The sequence below is a fragment of the Mobula hypostoma genome, chromosome 4 (genome assembly GCF_963921235.1).
Source record: "Mobula hypostoma chromosome 4, sMobHyp1.1, whole genome shotgun sequence".
Classification (NCBI taxonomy): Eukaryota; Metazoa; Chordata; class Chondrichthyes; order Myliobatiformes; family Myliobatidae; genus Mobula; species Mobula hypostoma.
The window spans coordinates 73,430,077-73,449,972 of record NC_086100.1 but is presented as its reverse complement, the minus strand read 5'-3'; the positions used below and the strand labels follow the sequence as shown (position 1 = coordinate 73,449,972).

General features: G+C 38.9%; 1 protein-coding gene across 7 annotated transcripts in view; it reads left to right on the top strand.

Annotated features, from left to right (window-relative positions):
• The window catches only part of LOC134345395 (beta-galactoside alpha-2,6-sialyltransferase 1-like), a 123,947-nt gene extending 105,305 nt beyond the window's left edge, over positions 1-18,642 (top strand). For all 7 annotated transcript variants that reach the window (XM_063045994.1, XM_063045988.1, XM_063045992.1 and 4 more), the window contains 4 exons: positions 6,660-6,757; positions 11,437-11,538; positions 14,477-14,651; positions 18,313-18,642. In XM_063045994.1, the coding sequence (XP_062902064.1) occupies positions 6,660-6,757; positions 11,437-11,538; positions 14,477-14,651; positions 18,313-18,566 (629 nt within the window). In that variant the 3' untranslated portion in view covers positions 18,567-18,642. The remainder of the gene's footprint in view (positions 1-6,659; positions 6,758-11,436; positions 11,539-14,476; positions 14,652-18,312) is intronic.
• The last annotated feature ends 1,254 nt before the right edge of the window (positions 18,643-19,896 follow it).

Genomic DNA, 19,896 nt, shown 5'->3' with positions numbered 1-19,896 from the left:
TAGAAACTGGCAACCACTGAAAACAGGAGCAGGAGCCCATCCAGTCTGCTGTGCCAGTCAGTCTCATTGTTGGCCAATCCTCTATCTCAGTGATATCCCTGTACTCTTCAATGCCCGGAGTGTCTCGGAGTCAATCTACTTCCTTAAGTGCATCGAACAACTTTGTCTCCAAAACTTCCATGGAAAAGTTTTCATATGCTCAGCACTCTGTTTTCTCTTAGTCCTAAGTGTCTTAAACTATATCCGAAGATCGTGATACCACCTCTTAGACTTCATCAATAAGGGGAAATATCCTGGCCTTATTTTGCTTGTCAAGTCCCATATATATTTCAATGAGATCTCTTATTCTTCTGAACTCTTACAGCTACAGAGTCATAGAACCAGGCACTTCAGTCCACCAATTCCAAGCCTGTATTTACATTAATGTAATAGTAATCCCATTTTATTTTCCTAACATTTCCATCTACTTTCCTTAAAGTCCTTTTGCACTTTGACCAAAACTGCTCAAGGTAATTTGGTAAATGGTATAAATCAGGCAATGTAATGGACATTTCCTAGGATTGATAACCAGGGTCAATGATTTGTTTTTTCAGAAATTGTTCTTTTCATTGTCCTTGGTATTAAACGACACCACATCCAGACATAGGCACAGTGCCAAATCATTTGAGTTGGCTTTATTTACTAGGGAGCTTAGGGAGCTGCTTAAAAGCTTCATTTGAAGTCACTGTTACAACCATAAATCATTACCACACAGGCTGGTGCTGATTCCTGCCTTGTCACAAAGTATATCTGACTTGTATTTCTTTCAGTGCAGGTGTGTAATTGTTTCCAACACACTTGTGTTAAGTCAAGTGTGAGAGTGGCTGTGAAGAGATTTCCAGACTTACAGCAACTTGAAATATTTATATAGCCCCTTTTTAGCAACTTTGTGAATGTTTTCATAAAAAGGCCTTCCTACTGTCAATAAAAGCCTAGACTTGAAATCAGTATTTCGCCGTTGATGATTGCTGTGTTTTCACATGCTTGATTTCCCCCTACCAGGCCTTTGTGTATCTGCAGCTGTGCTTGTGACAAGAATTCGGGCTGCATTTTCTTTCAGTGAAGTCAGGTGGAGAGCTGCTGCCCTTTCTGTTGTTTATGCATGACAGAAAGGAAATAGAATCTGCCTTTTAATGTGGCTGTTCCTTTCCTCACTTCAATGTGGCTTTAAAATTCCTTTTTAGTTAGATGAGCACTCAAGCATTAGTGGAACATGCACCATGTTTCCTTTGATTCTTGCATTCAGGATGAGATAGGCAGAAGATCTATGCAAACATCGCATAGTTAAGGTTTCTGTCAAAGTTGTGCTGATCACTTGTGAGATTATCCAGATGAAATGTATAATGATAGTTTTTGATACTTCTAATTCTCAAGGGCTAATAAATGCTTTGTTTATATGTGTGCCTAATATAGAAAGAGTTTTGCATGTGTTGACCATACTGTAGGAATGCCACTTAACCATTCCTATCCACCCATCTGCTTCAACACTGTGGAGGCCAAGTCATTGGGTGTATTTAAGGCAGAGATAGATAGGTTCTTGATTAGCCAGGGCATCAAAGGGTATGGGGTGAAAGCAGGGGAGTGGGAACGACTGGAAGAATTGGATCAGCCCACGATTGAATGGTGGAGCATACTCGATGGGCCGAATGGCCTACTTCTGCTCCTATATCTTATGGTCTTATAGCAGTGTGTAGCAGTATTTGTAATTCAGTTGCTCATTGGCAACATGGAATAGGTTAGTTAATGATATACAGCCAAAGAGACTAAACAAAAAAGAACACAAAAACCAGCGGCTACTCAAAACAATGCTGTTTGTTTGAAGCTCTAGGGTTCAGCAGTGCAGAGGAAGCCTTTGGTCTTCCTACATTTATCTTTTTATTGTGCTTGGAATCAAGAAATGAAAAGGTTTGTAGGCATTGGGATAGAACTTTAAAAGTACCATGCAGAGTTCAAATGGAGTCAAAACAGGATGTAGTTTGGTATCCTGGCAGCAAGTTGAAAATCTACCCCAGCTGCTTGGAAAAGGGAAGCTGAGGCATCCCAGTATAAAAGCTGAACAGTTCCTTTCACTTTTCGCAAATTAAGTTCTCAGATCCTTTTGAACACAGAGATCCTAACAATTAGAATTGGTAATCAAAATGAATGCCTTCTTTGCTGTCTGTTTAGTAATTTAGAATTTTACAATTTCTTCCCACTGGCCAATTGATATCAGAATACCCAGTCATTTAATGGAGTCACACAGCGAATTTTGTACTGTCCAATTTTTTGGTCCACAATGTCAGTATCTACCTTTTTATCCTTTTTAACTTTGCCTGTTTGTGTGTCTGCCTAAATGCCTCTAAATTGTGGTAATTATATCCGATTCCACCACATCTTCTGGTAGCACATTCAAGTTTCAGGCAAATAGTTTCTTCTGAAAAAATCTTAAGAACCCTTGCATATTACACAGGTCTATTATGGGATTTTATCTTCAGTTGTCAAAATACAAAAATCAGTGGCCAAAATTGTGAAGCCCATTGAACACTAATATATAATTGCTATTTGTGGCTGCTAGAAGGAGGCCCCAAGTTTTCCACTATTATTTAAGGGAAAAAAAAGTGCCTCTTTCTGGCAACGCTGGACTGATTCCACAAACTTTGGACTCACAACTCGCGTTCTTGATATTATTTATTGTAATTATTTTTTTTTTCCTCTCTGTATTTGCAGTTGTCTTTTGCACATTGGTTGTCCGTCTTTCTTTTGTGTGTAGTTTTTCTCAGGTTTTATAGTGTTTCTTTGAATCTACTGTGAATGCCCACAAGAAAATGAATCTGACTATACTCCCTATATATGAATCATATACAGTATAATGACAAATACATATATATAGGTAGGGTGTCAAAGACTTTTGAAAAATACAGTACTTGTTAATGTGGAGCAGAGTGTTAACTTTGTTAATCTGGTGGGAGCAAAGGATGTCAGAATGGCTAGGGTGGAGTGCCAGAGGAGAGATGTGGGACAGGTAGCAGAGAAGGAGTGCCGGGGTAGGGGAGGTTGGCACAGGTGCAGGCACACCCAACCCTGACACACTAGGCAAGGTTATTTGTTTCCAAACAGTTGGTTTATTGATCATTACAGAATGTCTGTCTGGTGCTTTCCACTCCCTCCTTTCTTGCTTCCCCTTTTTCCCCACCATGATTCCTCTCTCCCTGCCCCCTTCCCTCTCTCAGTCTGGCAATAGAGATCCAGATCAGAATCAGGTTTATCATCACTCGTGTGTCATGAAATTTGTTTTTTCTTTTGCAGCAGCAGTACAGTGCAATACATAAAATTATGACAGTACTGTGCAAAAGTCTTAGGCATCCTAGCTGTACATACTGTATGTGCCTGACTTTTGCATAACACTGTAAGTACTTTGAAAGAAATTTACTTTGAGATGTGTTTGACAAAATGAGTGAATGTGTTTGGCTCATTTTGGTCTTGGGTTAATTCCACTTTTCAGTCTTTTGAAAGTGGTGCTGCAATAGAACAATTCAGAATTTTTAGATTGTTGACAGCGGGGCAGAAAAGGCCATGGGCATTTTTTCTCTGCTTTTGAGAATTCCAGTGATGGTATTGAAATGGTTACAATTGAGTATTTTCTAATAATTTGCAGTATTAACCAGCTGACAATGAGATCAATGTTAAAATCTAACGAGTTTGTATTTAATTACGACTAGATTCAGTAATGCACACCACTGGGCTGATTGCTACTTTTGTTAGATTGTGACACCAATATCCCTCTTGAGTTGGGCATTGAATGAAACTGAATATGTATTGTTCATATTGGGCCAAGTATCCCAAGGGAGATTAAAACCAAATGAAATGTGACTTTCTTTTCTCTAGATGCAAAATATAACTGTGTCAAGTGAATTAATGAGTCAAATGAAACTGTGTAACAGATCATTCAGGGAGTCAGTGGATTGATTTAAACGAGTGGGAAGATACTTAACATGGTTTGCAGAAAGACACATGAGATTTAAACATTTTTCCTGTCATGAATATTTTTATAGTGCAGATGAGATACCACTGCATAAGCACAGTACAGAGAAATAGATTTTTTTCTGAATTCATTCTGCTTAAAAGAATATCTATTGTGTTTTATCTAACCATTTTCTGATGCCACACCTGACTTCCCAGAATTTGTTTCCAAGAATTTCATTTTCATCACCTTATTTTTTTTGTTTGCACATCAACTATCTCTACTCTCAGTCATTTATCCCACTTCATTCTCAGATTTTATTTTCCCATCTTTCTCCTTTTTTTTTGTTCTGTCATTCATATTCTCACAGTGTTTCACTCTATGTTCTTGGTCCATAATTGATGCATGTTCCTGATTGCTTTTTCTGGATTTCTCATCTCTACCCCCGCTATCTCATCTCTATCCTAATCACTCTTTTCCTTCCTTACTACCTTTTGCTGGAGAAGTTAAATCTACCTGTACTGCTTCCTAGTCGGTGGATTCTTGCATCTAGCTTTCTCATTTGTGTCCTGCTTGAGCTCAGTTTGCTAGAGATGCAGACTCTGATCTCCTTCTCACAATGCCAGTCAACATCCAACTCCCCAGTTGCTCCACGTGGCCACCTGCTGCTGTGCTTTTCAGAACAAACCTCATTAGTTATTAGATCACTAACTGTCACATTCTCAAAAAACGCTTGCTTCTTACAACTAACCACCCGTCATTTTGAAAATTCTTGAACACAAATTCATCTCTTTTTTTGAGTGTGTGGTCCAGGTTGTTATTCTGCTGAAAGGTGCTTAAAATTTCATGTGGCTCTGCAGATCTGGAGCTTCATCTATCCTCAATGTCCTTGTGGCTTTTAACAGAGATGACTACTTCATAGCTTCTCCAATGGTTCTTCTGTGACATTCCTCTTGGTGTGCTGTTGTCATACACTCTAGTCTGCATATGCAAGCCTCGTGGCTTCCCTGCCTATTTTTATTTACCACGTGCCCATGTTTTGCTTATTCATTTCTTCCCCTTCTGCCCCATCATCCCCTACCCCAGTTTTTCCTTTGAAATTGTCTACAGATGTGGGATCAGTTTTCATATGTGGACTGCTGGAGCTATGCTTTTCCTCTCCACTCCCTGGATGTTTTCAAGTTTAACATCCAACCTTGTATAAGATACATTTTGCTTCAGTTAAACACTAAATAGACTGAAAGCATCATCATAAATCTCCAGTAGAAATCCCATACCTTGCTAATGATCTAATGTAACTCTGTGTCTGTGGCTGTACCTTATCATTTCAGTTGTTGCTAGGCTGGCCCAAATCCCCATCCCCACTCTGCCCACAGTCTTTTCCCAGAGCTTTTTCCACCTTCCCATTTGCCCATCATCTTTGCAAACTGCACTGGCTTGAAGTAGCTGCAACTTGAATTTAAAATATTCTTCAAATCTTTCAAGGGTTTGCTTCTTACTCACTCCTTTCAGTTTTAAATTACCCTCCCTAATTCTTCTTCCTGCTGACTCTTCCATCTCATCGGTTTCTTTTGTCCATCATACCTGTGACTTCACCAGTCTGAGTTCCATGTGCTACTTTTCTCCATAAGCTTATATATATTTGTCCACTTCCCTTTCTTTCCTAAACTACTTTAATTAAACATTTGGTCACTTCCTTCAAGTGCCTCATTTGATTATGCTTCTGCCTCTGTGTAGCATTATGATTATTTTTTCGCGTCAGTAGCCTCTCATGTATCTGTTATTATTAGATGACTTTGCACAACTTTTAGTTCTATCCATAGAATCTTCACATCATTATTTGCAATGGGAAGAACTAAAAGATGTGCAAAGTCATCCAGTAAAAACAGGTATCTAAAGGAGGCTATTGATGCAGAAATATAATTATAAAAATCATTGTGCCATTATGTCTCTGAAAAGTGGAAAACAAGGCAAAGGGGGTTTGGGGAGATTTAAAAAATCAATGTAATCTTTGTGATCTAGTCACAGTAGCTTCAGCAATATGTACAGGTTACAGTAATGTAATGTTCATCCTTTTTGGGTGGGTCGGGGCGGTGGTGGGGGGCGGGGGGGTGGAAATTCCACTCGTACCAGCCCAAAATCAACTCATTTTGGACTGGCATCAAGTACGATCCACCTACGCTGTGGATACGAGACATCCCCTTTGGAATAGCATGTCTTTGCTTTCCCTTCCTGAAGTGCACAGGAATACCTGGTTACATATTGAATCCCAATATGAGGAACAACCGTAGGCTGTGAATAGATATCCAGAACAAATAGAAGGTTAATTCTGTTGGATCACTGAAGTCATACTGGACATGGCCATCATAATGTAATCTAAACTATTAAACACGTAACATTCTTTTGTTATGGAACCAACATAAAGCTTGCATTTTCTGAATGTCTTGCAAATAAATAACACTGAAATCTGAATTTTTGTGTTCATCATACTAAAATAAACCACTTAATTTGAAATTGTGATCTTCAACTGATTCATTTGTCAGATTTACAAACTGTACTGCTTTAAGTTTGTATGGCATATAAATAATCTCCATCCTGTAGATTTGTCAATAGATAATTTTTTGAACAAATTCTAAAGCAAAACATTTGGAATGTACTTGTCACTTTCTCTTGTTATTAGATGCTCATGATGCCATTATAAGGTTCAATGGGGCACCTACCATAGGATTTGAGTCTGATGTGGGGAGCCGTACAACAATTCGGATAGTTAATTCACAGGTAACGTCGAACAAGATTGGTACTTGTATGGAAGCAGTCCAAGGTCAGAGCAAGCCTCCCACTCTCTTGTTTATTTTCTCCAAATAATCTTTACATAGGATCACCTTGACAGTTTATTCTCAGTAGTGATTCAGAGGTTAATACTTTTGTATCTTATACTATGTATTGTTTTCTGTAGGATATAATGGGGGCTAATAATACAGAGGTGGTGTAATCGAGGATCTTTGTTCCCAAGGTGCTGGACATGGTTGTATCTAAAATAAATTACACAACCCAATCTCATTTATGTAGTTTGATAGAATTCATGATAAATAGAGTCTGTTGTGGCAGGATGCTCTCAGGAATCACAAACAAAAGAAAATCTATAGATGCTGGAAATCCGAGTAACACACACAAAATGCTGGAGGAACTCAGCAGGTCAGGCAGCATTTTATGTGTGTTGCTCTCTGGAATATTAGCTGACGTCATGGGCAGTGAAGCAGGTTCAAACCATGTGATTCCATTTGGCCAGTGATGACTGTAAGAGAGATCAGTAGGATAAAGGAAAAGCCTAGCAGAATTAACATTGAAGACAATGGAAGTCTCTTTTCTGGGCTTTCCATAGGCAAACACAATACTATAGATGTTGGAATGTGGAGGAGAAGATGGAACGTGATAAGAGAGGAAAGGGGACCATGAAATAAAATGAAGGAAGTGGGAACCCGAGGGAGGAAGATGTGGTTGGTGGGTAGGTTGTGATGACAGGGGGAGGGGATAGAAAGGAGTAATGGGATCAGAGGGATAAGAGAAAGCGAACATGGGTGGGGGACAGATTGCTTTGTCAAGCACTGTTGCACCATCCAGTGTAACAACCAGGGTCTCCTAGGGGTCAGACTTTTTAATTCCACATCCCACTCTTGTAGTGGCATGTCTGTACCTCCTCTACTGCAAAGTTCAGCCTAGACACAGATTAGAGAGTTAAGGCCTCCTATCCCATCTTCATACTCTCCAACATTGACTTCTCTAACTTCTAGTAACCACTCTCCTCTGTCCTCTTTGCCCCTTCCACTTGCCACTTTACAGCTTCTCACGCAATTCCCGCTCCTTCCCACCCACTCCTTTTTTGGGCATGGCTTGAATTGTAAACTAAATGATGACTTTAATATTAAATGTGCATTTAGTAACTAGATTAAAATGCAAATAATTTTACAGGATGATGCACCCCAATCATTGGTAAACTGAGGTTTTAATAGTGAGCTTATGACATCAGAATTTGCATTTTATAAATGATCAGCTTGGGAATGCTATGCTTCACTGGTTGGTAAATATCTTACAATGGATGGTTTCGCCGATTATCCATACATCTGAGCCAGCTGTTAATCATTCACATTTTAGTTGGGTTTCTGGGGCGTGCAGTAACCAAATTAGCTGTTCTTTAACGGGACGTGGAAGCTGAATCCCAGAATTCACGTGGACATGGGAGCTAAAAAAAGATGAATATCAAGTTAGCACTGTCAATTCTAATCTCACCCTATGGAAAAGTAGTTCTCTGAAATTTAAAAAGCCAACATTTCCATGCGAGCAAAACTTCTGTAGAATATCTGCTCTAAAACTTGTTATATTACCAGCAATTGGAAGGTACAAAAATCATCAACAAATTACAAAGAGTCCTTACACACTTTTTCAATAATAACGCTATTTAGAAATCTGCATATTTAAATATTTCTGGGAAAGCTGCAGTGTCCCATAGCTGCTCGGTAGAGATTGAAAGCTGTTAAAAATAAGTGAAGTAATGAGTGTCTGGTATTGGTCCAGTGATTTGTTTCCTCCAGCGTAAATTACCATATGATGAATTTGAATTTGTTCAGCAGCTGAGTTTTATATTTGGTGCCAACCAATTTCTTTTTCTATTTGAAAAATTAAGAACTGTAGTTGTGATTTGTACAAGACTGAACTAAGGTGATCTAAAATTTCTTTCCCGTGTTGCTGTAGATGCCCAATGTCAGAACTGAGGTTTTCAAGCATGTTGACTGAAGGGAAGTGATGAGCTGATAATTTTGTTTAAACACGTGCATTTCTTCTGGATCCCTGTCACTGTGATAGTGTCATCAGAAGTTACACATCTTGTATGAGTATCAGTATGGCTTTAGTTTGGCAGGGCCTGACCTCAATGGGTATTTGAAAGTGTGAATATCAGTGAATGCAGTGCCTTGAAAAAGTATTCAGCCCCCAGCTCTTTGTTCATATAAATGAGTATTGCAATCATGGGTTTTGATCAATTTAATTTAGAATTTTTATTTGTGAATCACATGCTCCTTTTTTTTTTCCCTTAGTAGAACCCCAAAACAGGGAAAATTTTAAAACATGAAAAACTAAAAATTCAAAAACTGTAATGTCAGGAGCTCAAAAGTTCATCTCTCTTTGCTAGGTATTCAGTTGCAGTAGTCTTTTTTGATAAGTGTCTATTAGCTTTACACAATGTGATGGAGCAAATTTTTTTCATTCTTCTTTGCAAAATTGCTGAAGCTGTGGGTTTGTTGGGGAGCAGTGCTGGACAGCAATATTGAGATCTTGCTACTGAAGTTTGGTCGGGTTTAAGTCAGGACTCTGACTTGGCCACTCAAGGACGTCAATTTTCTTCATTTGAATCCACTCTGTGGTTGCTCTGGCGGTCTGTTGAGTCACTGTCCTCCCCATTTTAAGCTTTCAGGTAGAGGCTAGGAGGTTTGTATTCAGCATCTCTCTATTTAGTAGCATTCATCTTCCCAACAATCCTGATCAGATTTTTAGTCACTTCTGCAGAAAAGTATTCCCATAGCATGATGCTACCTCCACCATAATTTACAGAAGGGATGTTATTACCTGGCTGATACACAGTATTATATTAAGGCCACACAGGACAAAATGTTCCACTTTAGTCTTGTCCAACCATAAGACCACTTTCCACATTTTTACAGCATCTTCCAATGACACTTTGTAAGGTCTTTTTGGGCAAAGATATGTTTGTTTGTTTTGTTTTTAGCTCGGGCTTTTTCCTTGCCACTCTTCCATAAACACTCCTTTTGTGCAAGGCCTTAGAGATTGTGGAGCCATGAACTTCACCTCCTGTGGTAGCCACTGGCTTCTGCAGCTTACTCAGAGTAACTTTTGGTGTCACAGTAGCCTGTCTTACAATTGCCATTCTTTTATGGCAACTGAGTTTAGAGAGGCAGCCTGACCTAGGCAGTGTGGCTGTACTTTCATAATTTTCTTACTTTTTCACAATGAACTACACTGACCTCCAAGGTATGTTCAGTGCCTTTGATGTGGTCTGTACCCTTCTGAGGTTTGTGCTTCTCTATTATCATTTCCTTGACTTGCCTTAAGTGCACTTTTGGCTTCATTTCGGCTTGGTCTGTTGAAAATCTACCATACGGTTGGACCTTACAGAGAGTGGAAGTATTTATCTGTATGAATTCATCGAAAACAGGTGATCCTCCAATTTTCTACAACATCAAATTGGGTGAGAGTTGGTAAAGTAATACAGTATACTGCATCTGAGGAAAATCAGTGTAGTAATTAGAAAAGGGATGAATACTTTTTCAGCCTCACAATTTTGGTTTTTAATACTTAGTAAATTGTTGACATATTTTGGAATTGTTTCATTTGATTTGACAAGATGAACAATATTTTGTAGATTAGTTCAAAATCCTACTTCAATATATTTTAAATTTAGTAAATGACTCAATAAAATGTGAAAATAGTGTTTGGGGCTGATTACTTTTTTACGGCACTGTTTAACTGATTCACAACTTTTGGGATGCTAATAAATGTAAATAATTACCAGTCAAAATGCATTATTATGCTCATTGTTGGAGATTGAATGTTGCATCATTGCCAAATTTGTGGTCTATGACAGGAAACTGGGATGTCGATGATACCAAGGGATCATCTACACCTACTTAGGGCTGCACCATTTACATTGTCATTGTGGTATATAAATTTGTGCAATAACTTTAACCCTTATGTTAGTATATCTGTAGTATTTTATACAATGCCTTTGGTAATTGCGTGTCAAATTTATTTTTGAACAATCTTGGTTTGTTGAGTTACTATAATAACTTGGTTGTGCTGCTCAGTGAGCTTTGTAGACTTTTTCTCACTTAGATTTGGGCTCAACTTGGAGATTAAACTCAACTAAGGAAGGTATTGCAGAAATGGAAATGTGTGGACCAATTACTGAGGCAGATTAACTTCTATAATGAATGTACTCACAATGCTAAAGGCATAAGTGAGAATTCTGATGTACCTGGAGGCTTTGGAGAAAGTAAGGTTCTGATTATGTATGGGATTTCCTAGTTGAGTGATGCAGATGGTGACAGTATATTTTCATAAATAGCATGGGACATTGCAGTATTGACATCTTGGAATAAATTCAGTGTTTAAATGGAAGCAAAAATCAACTTCATTTGGATTTTCTAGTACCCTATAGATCTATAAAACTGTTGCTATCTAGAGGGGGACATCGCAATTTGTTGTTCAAATTTTGACACATAAATATACAATAAATAAAATAAAAATTTTATTTGAAGAGTATAGATTTTGCTGGGCATTATGGAAGTGAGGAATACAGTGTCTAATGAGCAACTCACCATCCTGCTCTGATACATAAATGCTGCCCGTGCAATTTGCAAGTGCTAAACCAGAACTTTCTTCCACAGATTGTCACACTGCAAGAGCACAAGTTTCATGATAACAGTTTGTACAAAATGGGTGTCTTATTAGTGTGGGACCCGGCACAATATTCGGCTAACCTTACTGAGGTATGATGTAATTTACATGCTAGAATATGCTCTTACTTTCTGGAGGAATTTTAAAAACCCTTGTTTTTATAATTGCCAAAACCATCATCACTGTCTCCTGGTCAACCAGAGCAAGAGAACACACCAAGAATAATGTTAACTGCAGATTAGGAGTGCCTGAGTGACATTTTTCTATGCTGTCTATAAGGAGTTTGTACTTTTTTCCTGGGACTACGTGGGTTTCCTCCGTGTGCTCCTGTTTTCTCCCACTGTCCAAAGACATACCAATTAGTAGGTTAATTGGTTGTTGTAAATTGTACTGTGAATAGGCAAGGGTTAAATCTGGGGTTGCTGGGTAGCGTGGCTTGAAGGGCCAAAAGGGCCTATTCCACACTGTATCTCAATAAATAAGTAAAAATCATTTGAGAGCTTCACTCCCAATTGCTGTCTGGAAAATTGTCTGAGGGAAAGAGAAAGAGAGAAGGTGCCTTTCTAAATGCAGTGATGTCACTTGGTGGTTGAGCTCACCCCAGAACTGCTACATCTACAATGCTTTCATAGCATCCATTGTCCAGGATGACTTAAAATTTAATTAGCTACTTCTTCACCCCGGGCGTAACCTTCAGGCCTTGTTCCCTTTGGCTGCTATTCTTCCAAAGCAACCCAAAGCCGGTGGGTGAGGGATGGGACATGGACCTCACTGTGTATGTTAAAGGCTTGTGTTCACCTAAATACTCCCCAGCAAGATCTGAAGAACAGAGTTAGCTCTAGAATTTCTTTATGCTTTTTTATGTGTATGTAACTCAAAGGTTTATAGAACAAAACACTACTTTTTGCAGTGAATATTTTAATCAAGGAGTTTCTGATTCCCTTGAGTATTTGAATTACAGCAAGTCCTGGAGTTGTTTGGAAAATTCTCTTCATATTTTAGCTTCTTTAACTAACTACTTAATTTACAAAAAAGAATTAAATTTTGCTTCATGAATTCTACTCACCAAAAAATGGTGAAGATTGTATTTTTAAGTTTCACAATCAGATCGGGGTTCAACTCTGTTACAAATCTAAATTGCAGCTGTCTCAGCACCTGCATGCAGATTGGGGAGAATGCACTCCTAGAGTTCTGAATGCTAAAGCAGTTCTATGATTCATATTTATTATATATATATATATATAGTGCATGTCACAAATCCAACACCGGGGCCAAACATATTTACAGAATTACTTTCTGCACTCCTGCTGTGTTAAGTTTAGCCTCTTGTAAGAAGGGCTTCCAGGTATCAATGTAACTTGAACATTCTCGTAAGGACAGATCCATTGAATGTTTTTAAGATACCTATCATCCTTTTGAAAAGCTGAATTTATGCATTTGGATCAATTTGCTTCTGTGACCATAAGAAGGACCCCAAAATGTTTTTTTTAAATTTCAAAATCATTTTTTGCACATTTGGTAAATGACTTTAGATATAGTTTAAAATATAAACACCTGATGTTTTTAACATACATTTTGAAGAAGTTACTGTATACAACATTTATAATAGTACACTCTTATATGAAGAGTCAGATTGAGTTCTTTTCAATCTTAGAGATGGGATAAGCTTTAAATAAAACACTGACAGTCTTGTATGGAACTGCGAGCAACTTAGTGCATAAAGACTATTACGTTCAGGTTTTTTGTGTGCAATCATGTGAATGTAGAAGTCCCAAACTTGTAAGTGACTCCTTATCTTTCCCGCAATTTTGAACTCCATGTGAAGTCTAGCATAGGTAGTATTCCCCAGCAATTATGCCAAAATATCTGCCTACAAAACCTTTACCAAGTTAGATTTGGCACAGGAATATCTTTCACATTCATTTAAGTGAAGAGTTAACTTGTATTTTTTTTATTGAGCCTAGTGAGATTTTAACTAATTTCATTATTTGTTTTAATTCTTTTAATGTTAGAAACTTTCAGAAAAATTCTGAGGCCTTACCCTTGATAGAATTTGGTTGCTGAAGGAGCTTCACAAGAATGGCACTTCTGTTGTTGCCCATCTAAGTTTCACTTTGAGGCATTGACCGATTCACATCTGTGTAGGGAACTACTTCAGCACATCCAAAACTAGTAAACAGCAAAAGCCACTCATACCAAAACTGGCATTAATTATTGTTGAGAACATTTTAAAATTCATTGTTGTCCACATGATATGTGATTATAGATATGGTTATCAATATGATATGGATTTATCTGCATTGTTTAGTTGGAATAACTGTACTAAGTAACTTTTTTGGCTAGAAGCTATTCTGTAGCTATGCTGGTTCTCAACATTTGAAATGCAGTGGAAGGGCATACATACATGCTAGAGTAAATCTGCACATTTCCTAGTTCCCTTGTCATTGCCCTTATTGTTGACATTGATGCTATGACTCACATACATGAATCATTGAATGATGGGAAGTAATGCAGAAAGGAAGAAAGGTATATTATAGTTTACAGTTAATTCTTTGGTAAATTTCATTTTAATTCTGATGGATGTTGTTTAAAGTCCATTCATATTATCCACAGACATGTTAAAACGTGGTCTGTCAAAAGTTTGATTTTGTCCTTATAATTAATGGAAGCACCCAGAGCAGAAAGGGTTTTGCTTCTGCTTGGAGTTAGATTCTGAAAGAACTACAAAGTTGTTCTGAGAAGGTTTTTACCAAGAATGACAGCTTTGCATTACTTAAAAGTGTTAATTAAGTATCTCCAATGGTGAAGATTAAAAGTGATTTACTCTTGATAATACATGAAACATCCATATTATAACAGCATAGATTATAATGGGACATGAGTGATTAAACCCCACTTCCTCTGAGCAGCGCTTTTTCTCAAAATTCACAGTAGTCATTTGAGGGAGGAGGAAGCAAATGCCAAGTTTCATCACAACACTCATTTCTCATTTCCTTTTCTTCCTACCCCTTGATCCCTCCCCACCCGCAGTGGTTCAGACACCCGGAGTATGAATTCTTTGAAAGTTATACAAAGTATCGTGAAAAGAATCCCAATCAGCCCTTCTATATTATAAATCCCAAAATGCAATGGCAGCTTTGGAACGTCATGCAGGAAAACACGGCTGAGGATATCCAGCGCAATCCTCCTTCCTCTGGATTCGTAGGTGAGTAAACAACTTTCCCTAAGTGTTTTTTGTTCCATGTTATAATATTTTATGCATAGAAAGATGATAACTTTGTTCTTGCTTGTTAGTATTATAAACTTGGGCCAATCAGTCTCTGAGTCTGTTCCACCATTTCAATACATCATGACTGATCAGATCGTAACAGAGTTTTTAATGCCTGCCTGCCCCCGATAACTCTTCATCACTTTCTTATCAAGAATCTATCTACATCTGTTGTTTACAGAAATTCAGATTGTTTCCATTCCACTTTGAGGAAGAGGTGGAACCTCTATGGGGGAAAAAAAGTTACGCCTGCTCTGTCATAAATGGATTATCCCTTAATTTTAAATAATGGCCTCTTGTTCTAGAATCCCCATGTCCTCTACATAGTCACCTCACCATGACTGGTCAGGATCTTTATTTCAATCAAGGCCCCTCTCATTCTTCTAAAGCTCCAGAGGAGACAAACATCCTCTGCTTATCCGTTCCTCCAAGCAACCCACCCATTTCAGGCATTTCCCGGAGAAAAACCCATCTGCCATTTCTCAGACCATACCTGCAACTGATCTACATTGTGCTGTATTCTTTGCCAGTCTTTTGCACTGTCCACAATTCCACCAGTCTTGGTATAATTCACAGAAACTAACTAACCCACCTGTATACATTTATGTTTTCATCTATGTCATTTATATACATAACAAACAGCAGAGATCCCAGAACAGATCTCTGTGAAACACCACTAATTACAAATCTCCAACTGAGATAAGTCCCTTCAACCACTACCCTCTGTCGTCTTTGCACAAGCCTGTTCTGATCCAAGCAGCTAATTTGCTGTGGATCCCATGCATCTTGGTCTTCTGAATTTGCCTCTTATGAAGGAGTTTGTTAAATGCCTCACTAAAATCCATCTTTACAACATCCACTACCCTACCCTCATCAAACTCTTGTTGATTTGTCAAAAAAGGCAATCAGGTTGGTAAGACATGGCCTGTCCAACACAAAGCCATCACAAACAAGAAAAAAATCTGCAGATGCTGGAAATCCAAACAACTCAAACAAATTGCTGGAGGAACTCAGCAGGCCAGGCAGCATCTATGGAAAAAAAGTGCAGTCGATGTGTCGGGCTGAGACCCTTCAGCAGGACCGGAGAGAAAACAATGAAGAATAGAGTTAAAAGGTGGGGAACGGGAGGGAGAAACACTAGGTGAAGTGAAGAGCTGGGAAGTTGATTGCTGAAAGAGATACAGGGCTGGAGAAGGAGGAATCTAATAGGAGGGAACAGAAGGTCATGGAAGAAAGCAAGCAAAGGGAGGAGGAGGAGCACCAGAGGGAGGCGATGGGCAGGCAAGGAGATGAGGTGAGAGGGGGAAAAGGGGATGGGGAATGGTGAGGGCGGGAGGCATTACTGGAAGTTCAAGAAATCAATGTTCATGGCATCGGGTTGGGGGCTACCCAGACAGAATACAAGGTGATGTTCCTCCAACCTGAGTGTAACCTCATCGCAACAGTAGGGGAGGCTGTGGATTGACGTATGGGAATGGGAAGTGAAATTAAAATGGGTGGCCACTGGGAGATCCTGCTTTTTCTGGAGGATGGAGCATAGGTGCTCTGTGAAGAGGTCTCCCAATCTGCATTGGGTCTCACTGATATACAGGAAGCCACGCCGGGAGCACAAGACACAGTATATGACCCCAGCTGACTCACAGGTGAAGTGTCACCTCACCTGGAAGGACTGTCTGGGGCCTGAATGGTAATGAGAGAAGTGTAGGGAAGGTGTAGCACTTGTTCTGCTTGCAGGGTAAGTGCCAGGTGGGAGATCAATACACAAGGGAGTCATGTAGGGAGCGATCCCTGCAGAAAGTGGGGGGAGGGAGGGGAAGATGTGCTTGGGCGGTGGGATCCCATTGAAGTTGGCAGAAATCGTGGAGAATTATGCACCGAACCCGGAGGCTGGTGGAGTGATAGGTGAAGCCATGCTGGCTTTCCCTAATTAGGTCACGTGTTTCCAAGTGCTCTTATATCCTATTCCTGAGAATTTTCTCCGGTAATTTTCATACAACTGGCGTGATACTCATTGGTCTATAGTTCCCAGGATTTCCCCTTGTTTCCTTTTTAATGGAGATACATTAGTCACTCACCAGTACCCTGGGACCTCGCCTGTGCTTAGGGAGAACACAAAAATACTGGTCAAGACCCCAGCAATCTTATCCCTTGCCTCCACCAATAACCTGGAGTAAATCCCATTAGGCCCTGGAGACTTATCCAGCTTAATACTCTTTAGGAGGCCCAACTCTTCTTCCACCTTGACCTCTAAATGCACTACATATTTATATACTTAGCACTGATCTGGCCTTCCATGTCCTTTTCCTTGATAAATACTGAATCAAAGTACTCATTAAGCGTCTCACTCACATATTCTGCATCCAAGCAAATGCTCTGCCCTTTATCCTTGAGTGGTCCTACCCACTCCCAAGTTATCCTGCTGTGCTTGATTTTTGTATGGAATGCCTCAGGATTCACCTTAATCCTACTTACCAAAGGCATTTTATGGCCCCTCTTGGCTTTCCTAATTCCCTTCTTTAGTTCTTTTCTGCCTTCTTTATACACCTCATGTAAGTGACGGGTGAGGAAATGAAATCGGTTAGCAGATGAAACAATGGTTTAGTGGAGCTGTGAATGGTGTAGAAGATTGACATAAGTTACAATGGGATGTTGACAGGATGCAGAACTGGTCTCAGAATTAGCCGACAATTCAACCTGGGGAAGTGTGAAGTCATTCACTTTGGAACATCAAATCTGAAGAAGGAATACAGGGTTAATGACATAATACTTAGCACTGTAGAGGAACAGAGGGAGCTGGGGGTCCACATCCATATATCCCTCAAAGTTGCCACATAAGTTGATAGGGGGTGTTAAAAAGGCATGTGGTATGTTGGCCTTCATTAGTCAGAAGTTTGAGTTCAAGAGCCTTGAGGTAATGTTGCAGCTCTATGAAACCCTGGTTAGACCACCCTTTAAATATTGTGTTCAGTTCTAGCCACCTTGTTGTAGAAGCTTTAGAGAGAGTGCAGAAGAGATTTACCAGCATGCTGTTCGATTAGAGAACTTGGATTTGAGGATAGGTAGAGAGCTAGAACTTTTCTCTTTGGAGTGAAGGAGGATGAGAGACGGCTTAATAAAGTTGTACAAGAAGATAAGTGGCATAGATCCAGTGGATAGCCTGAGGCTTTTTCACAGGGAAAACATAGCTAATACTGTACAAGGGGACATAATTTTAAGATGATTGGAGGAATATATAGGGGATATCACAGTTATGTTCTTTTCACAGAGAGTAGTGACAGCCCTGCCAGGTATAATGGTAAATGTAGATACAGAAAGGCATTTTAGAAACTCTTAGATAGACACATGGGTGTTAGAAAAATGGAGCGCTTTTTTTGATCATAAAGTAGGTTAAAAGTTTGGTACAACATTGTGGGCTGATTGGCTTGTACTGTGCCATAGTGCCCTATGTTCAGTGTTCTAAACATGCAAGAGAAGGTGAACTTGCGTTGAGTTTAGTTCTGGGTGTTTACTTGATCCTATACACTGACGGCAGAACGTGGATTCAGCTATTCTTGTTTCCCTTTTTTTGCATCATTTGAAGCATTTCTTTTATTCTCAGGTATCCTTTTAATGATGACCATTTGCGACCAAGTAAATGTCTATGAATTTCTGCCTTCACAAAGACAAACAGATCTCTGCCATTATTATGAAAGGTTTCAAGATCAAGCCTGTACAATGGGTGCTTACCATCCACTGATGTTTGAGAAAAATCTGGTGAAACGTATAAACCGTGGTTCAGATAGGGACATCTATTTTCAAGGAAAAGCCACCCTTCCAGGATTTGGAACATTCCAGTGTCCTAATTCCAAATAAATACAGCATCGCAAACTATGAGTACTTGGGTTATTGTTCTGAATTTTACATAATATAAAATCAAGTTTACTATTGATCTTTGATTTTAACGTTAGTAAATAGTTTTTGAAGATAATGATAATGCATTAATTATATGTATTTCTACACAGGTTAGGTTACAGGTTAGTAACCTGACAATGGTCTGTCTGTACTTTGTAAAATATTTTTACAAATGTTTGTAGTTTTAAAAGTTTATAGTGCTTTTATTATTTTTGAGGTATCATCCTCTGCAATTTTATCTGGTCTTGTTTTAGTACAGCAGTTGCATGTACAAATTGAGATGACTTGTTGGCCACTGCAGGAAGTGACGAGGTCTCATATCAAGTAGGTACATCTTGGGGCTGGGAGAAACACAATTAGCTTAACAGTAATCATTAAAGAAAATATTTCTGAAAAGTTAGCATTCATTATTGGAATCCGTGGTATAGGTATGTCATGGGTGACATTTGCACCTTGTTGCCATTGGCCCTACTGAAATATGTTTGATTGTTAAATCTCTCTCTTATCAAAAAAAAATCATGACAGAGTGATTTTCCTGTACAGCATTCATTTTCAGCAACTGCAGCAGAGGTATGGAATGATGTCTGAGAACTACAGGTTCAATGTCATTAAGTTTTTCACATCGCCTACCTTGCTGCAGATACTAGAATCATTATGGTTTTGATTTCATGGGTGTTCCTACTGATTTTGAACTTGATTGTAATGTATTAAAACTTAAAATAAATATCTAAAGATTATAACTGGCCTGATCAATTACAATTCAATACTGTGAAATAACAGGATGTGAAATATAATCTCAGGGTAATTAAGTTAAAGTTTATGAAGTACAGTCGACCTTCACTGATCCGACTACCTGTAATCCGGTTCATTTGATATTCCGGCACTGACTGTGCTTAATATGATCCTTCTGTAATTCGGCATTTTCACTAATCTGGCACTCCTCAAGTCCCAGTGGTGCCGGATTAGTGAAGGTCAACCTGTATAAATTCATCTCAACTTGTACCAAATTACCTTAAGCTCGCAAAACATAAATGGTCAGATGAATGAGGAAAAATGGGCATTTTTTTCATGTTGAAAAGTGTAAACAAATCTGATAAAGACTATTAGATGATTGCTAAGATGCAGAAGGAAATGTTGCTGGTTTTTGCAAGTTGTTTTGCAGTACAGCAGTGGAACAGATTAAAGGCTGAACAGCTGCACTGAGAGGATGCCCCAGTGAAGTAATTGAATTCTTTTATTTACTAAAACATTCACAAAAATGAGTAGCACATTGGAGGATTTAAAGTGTTGA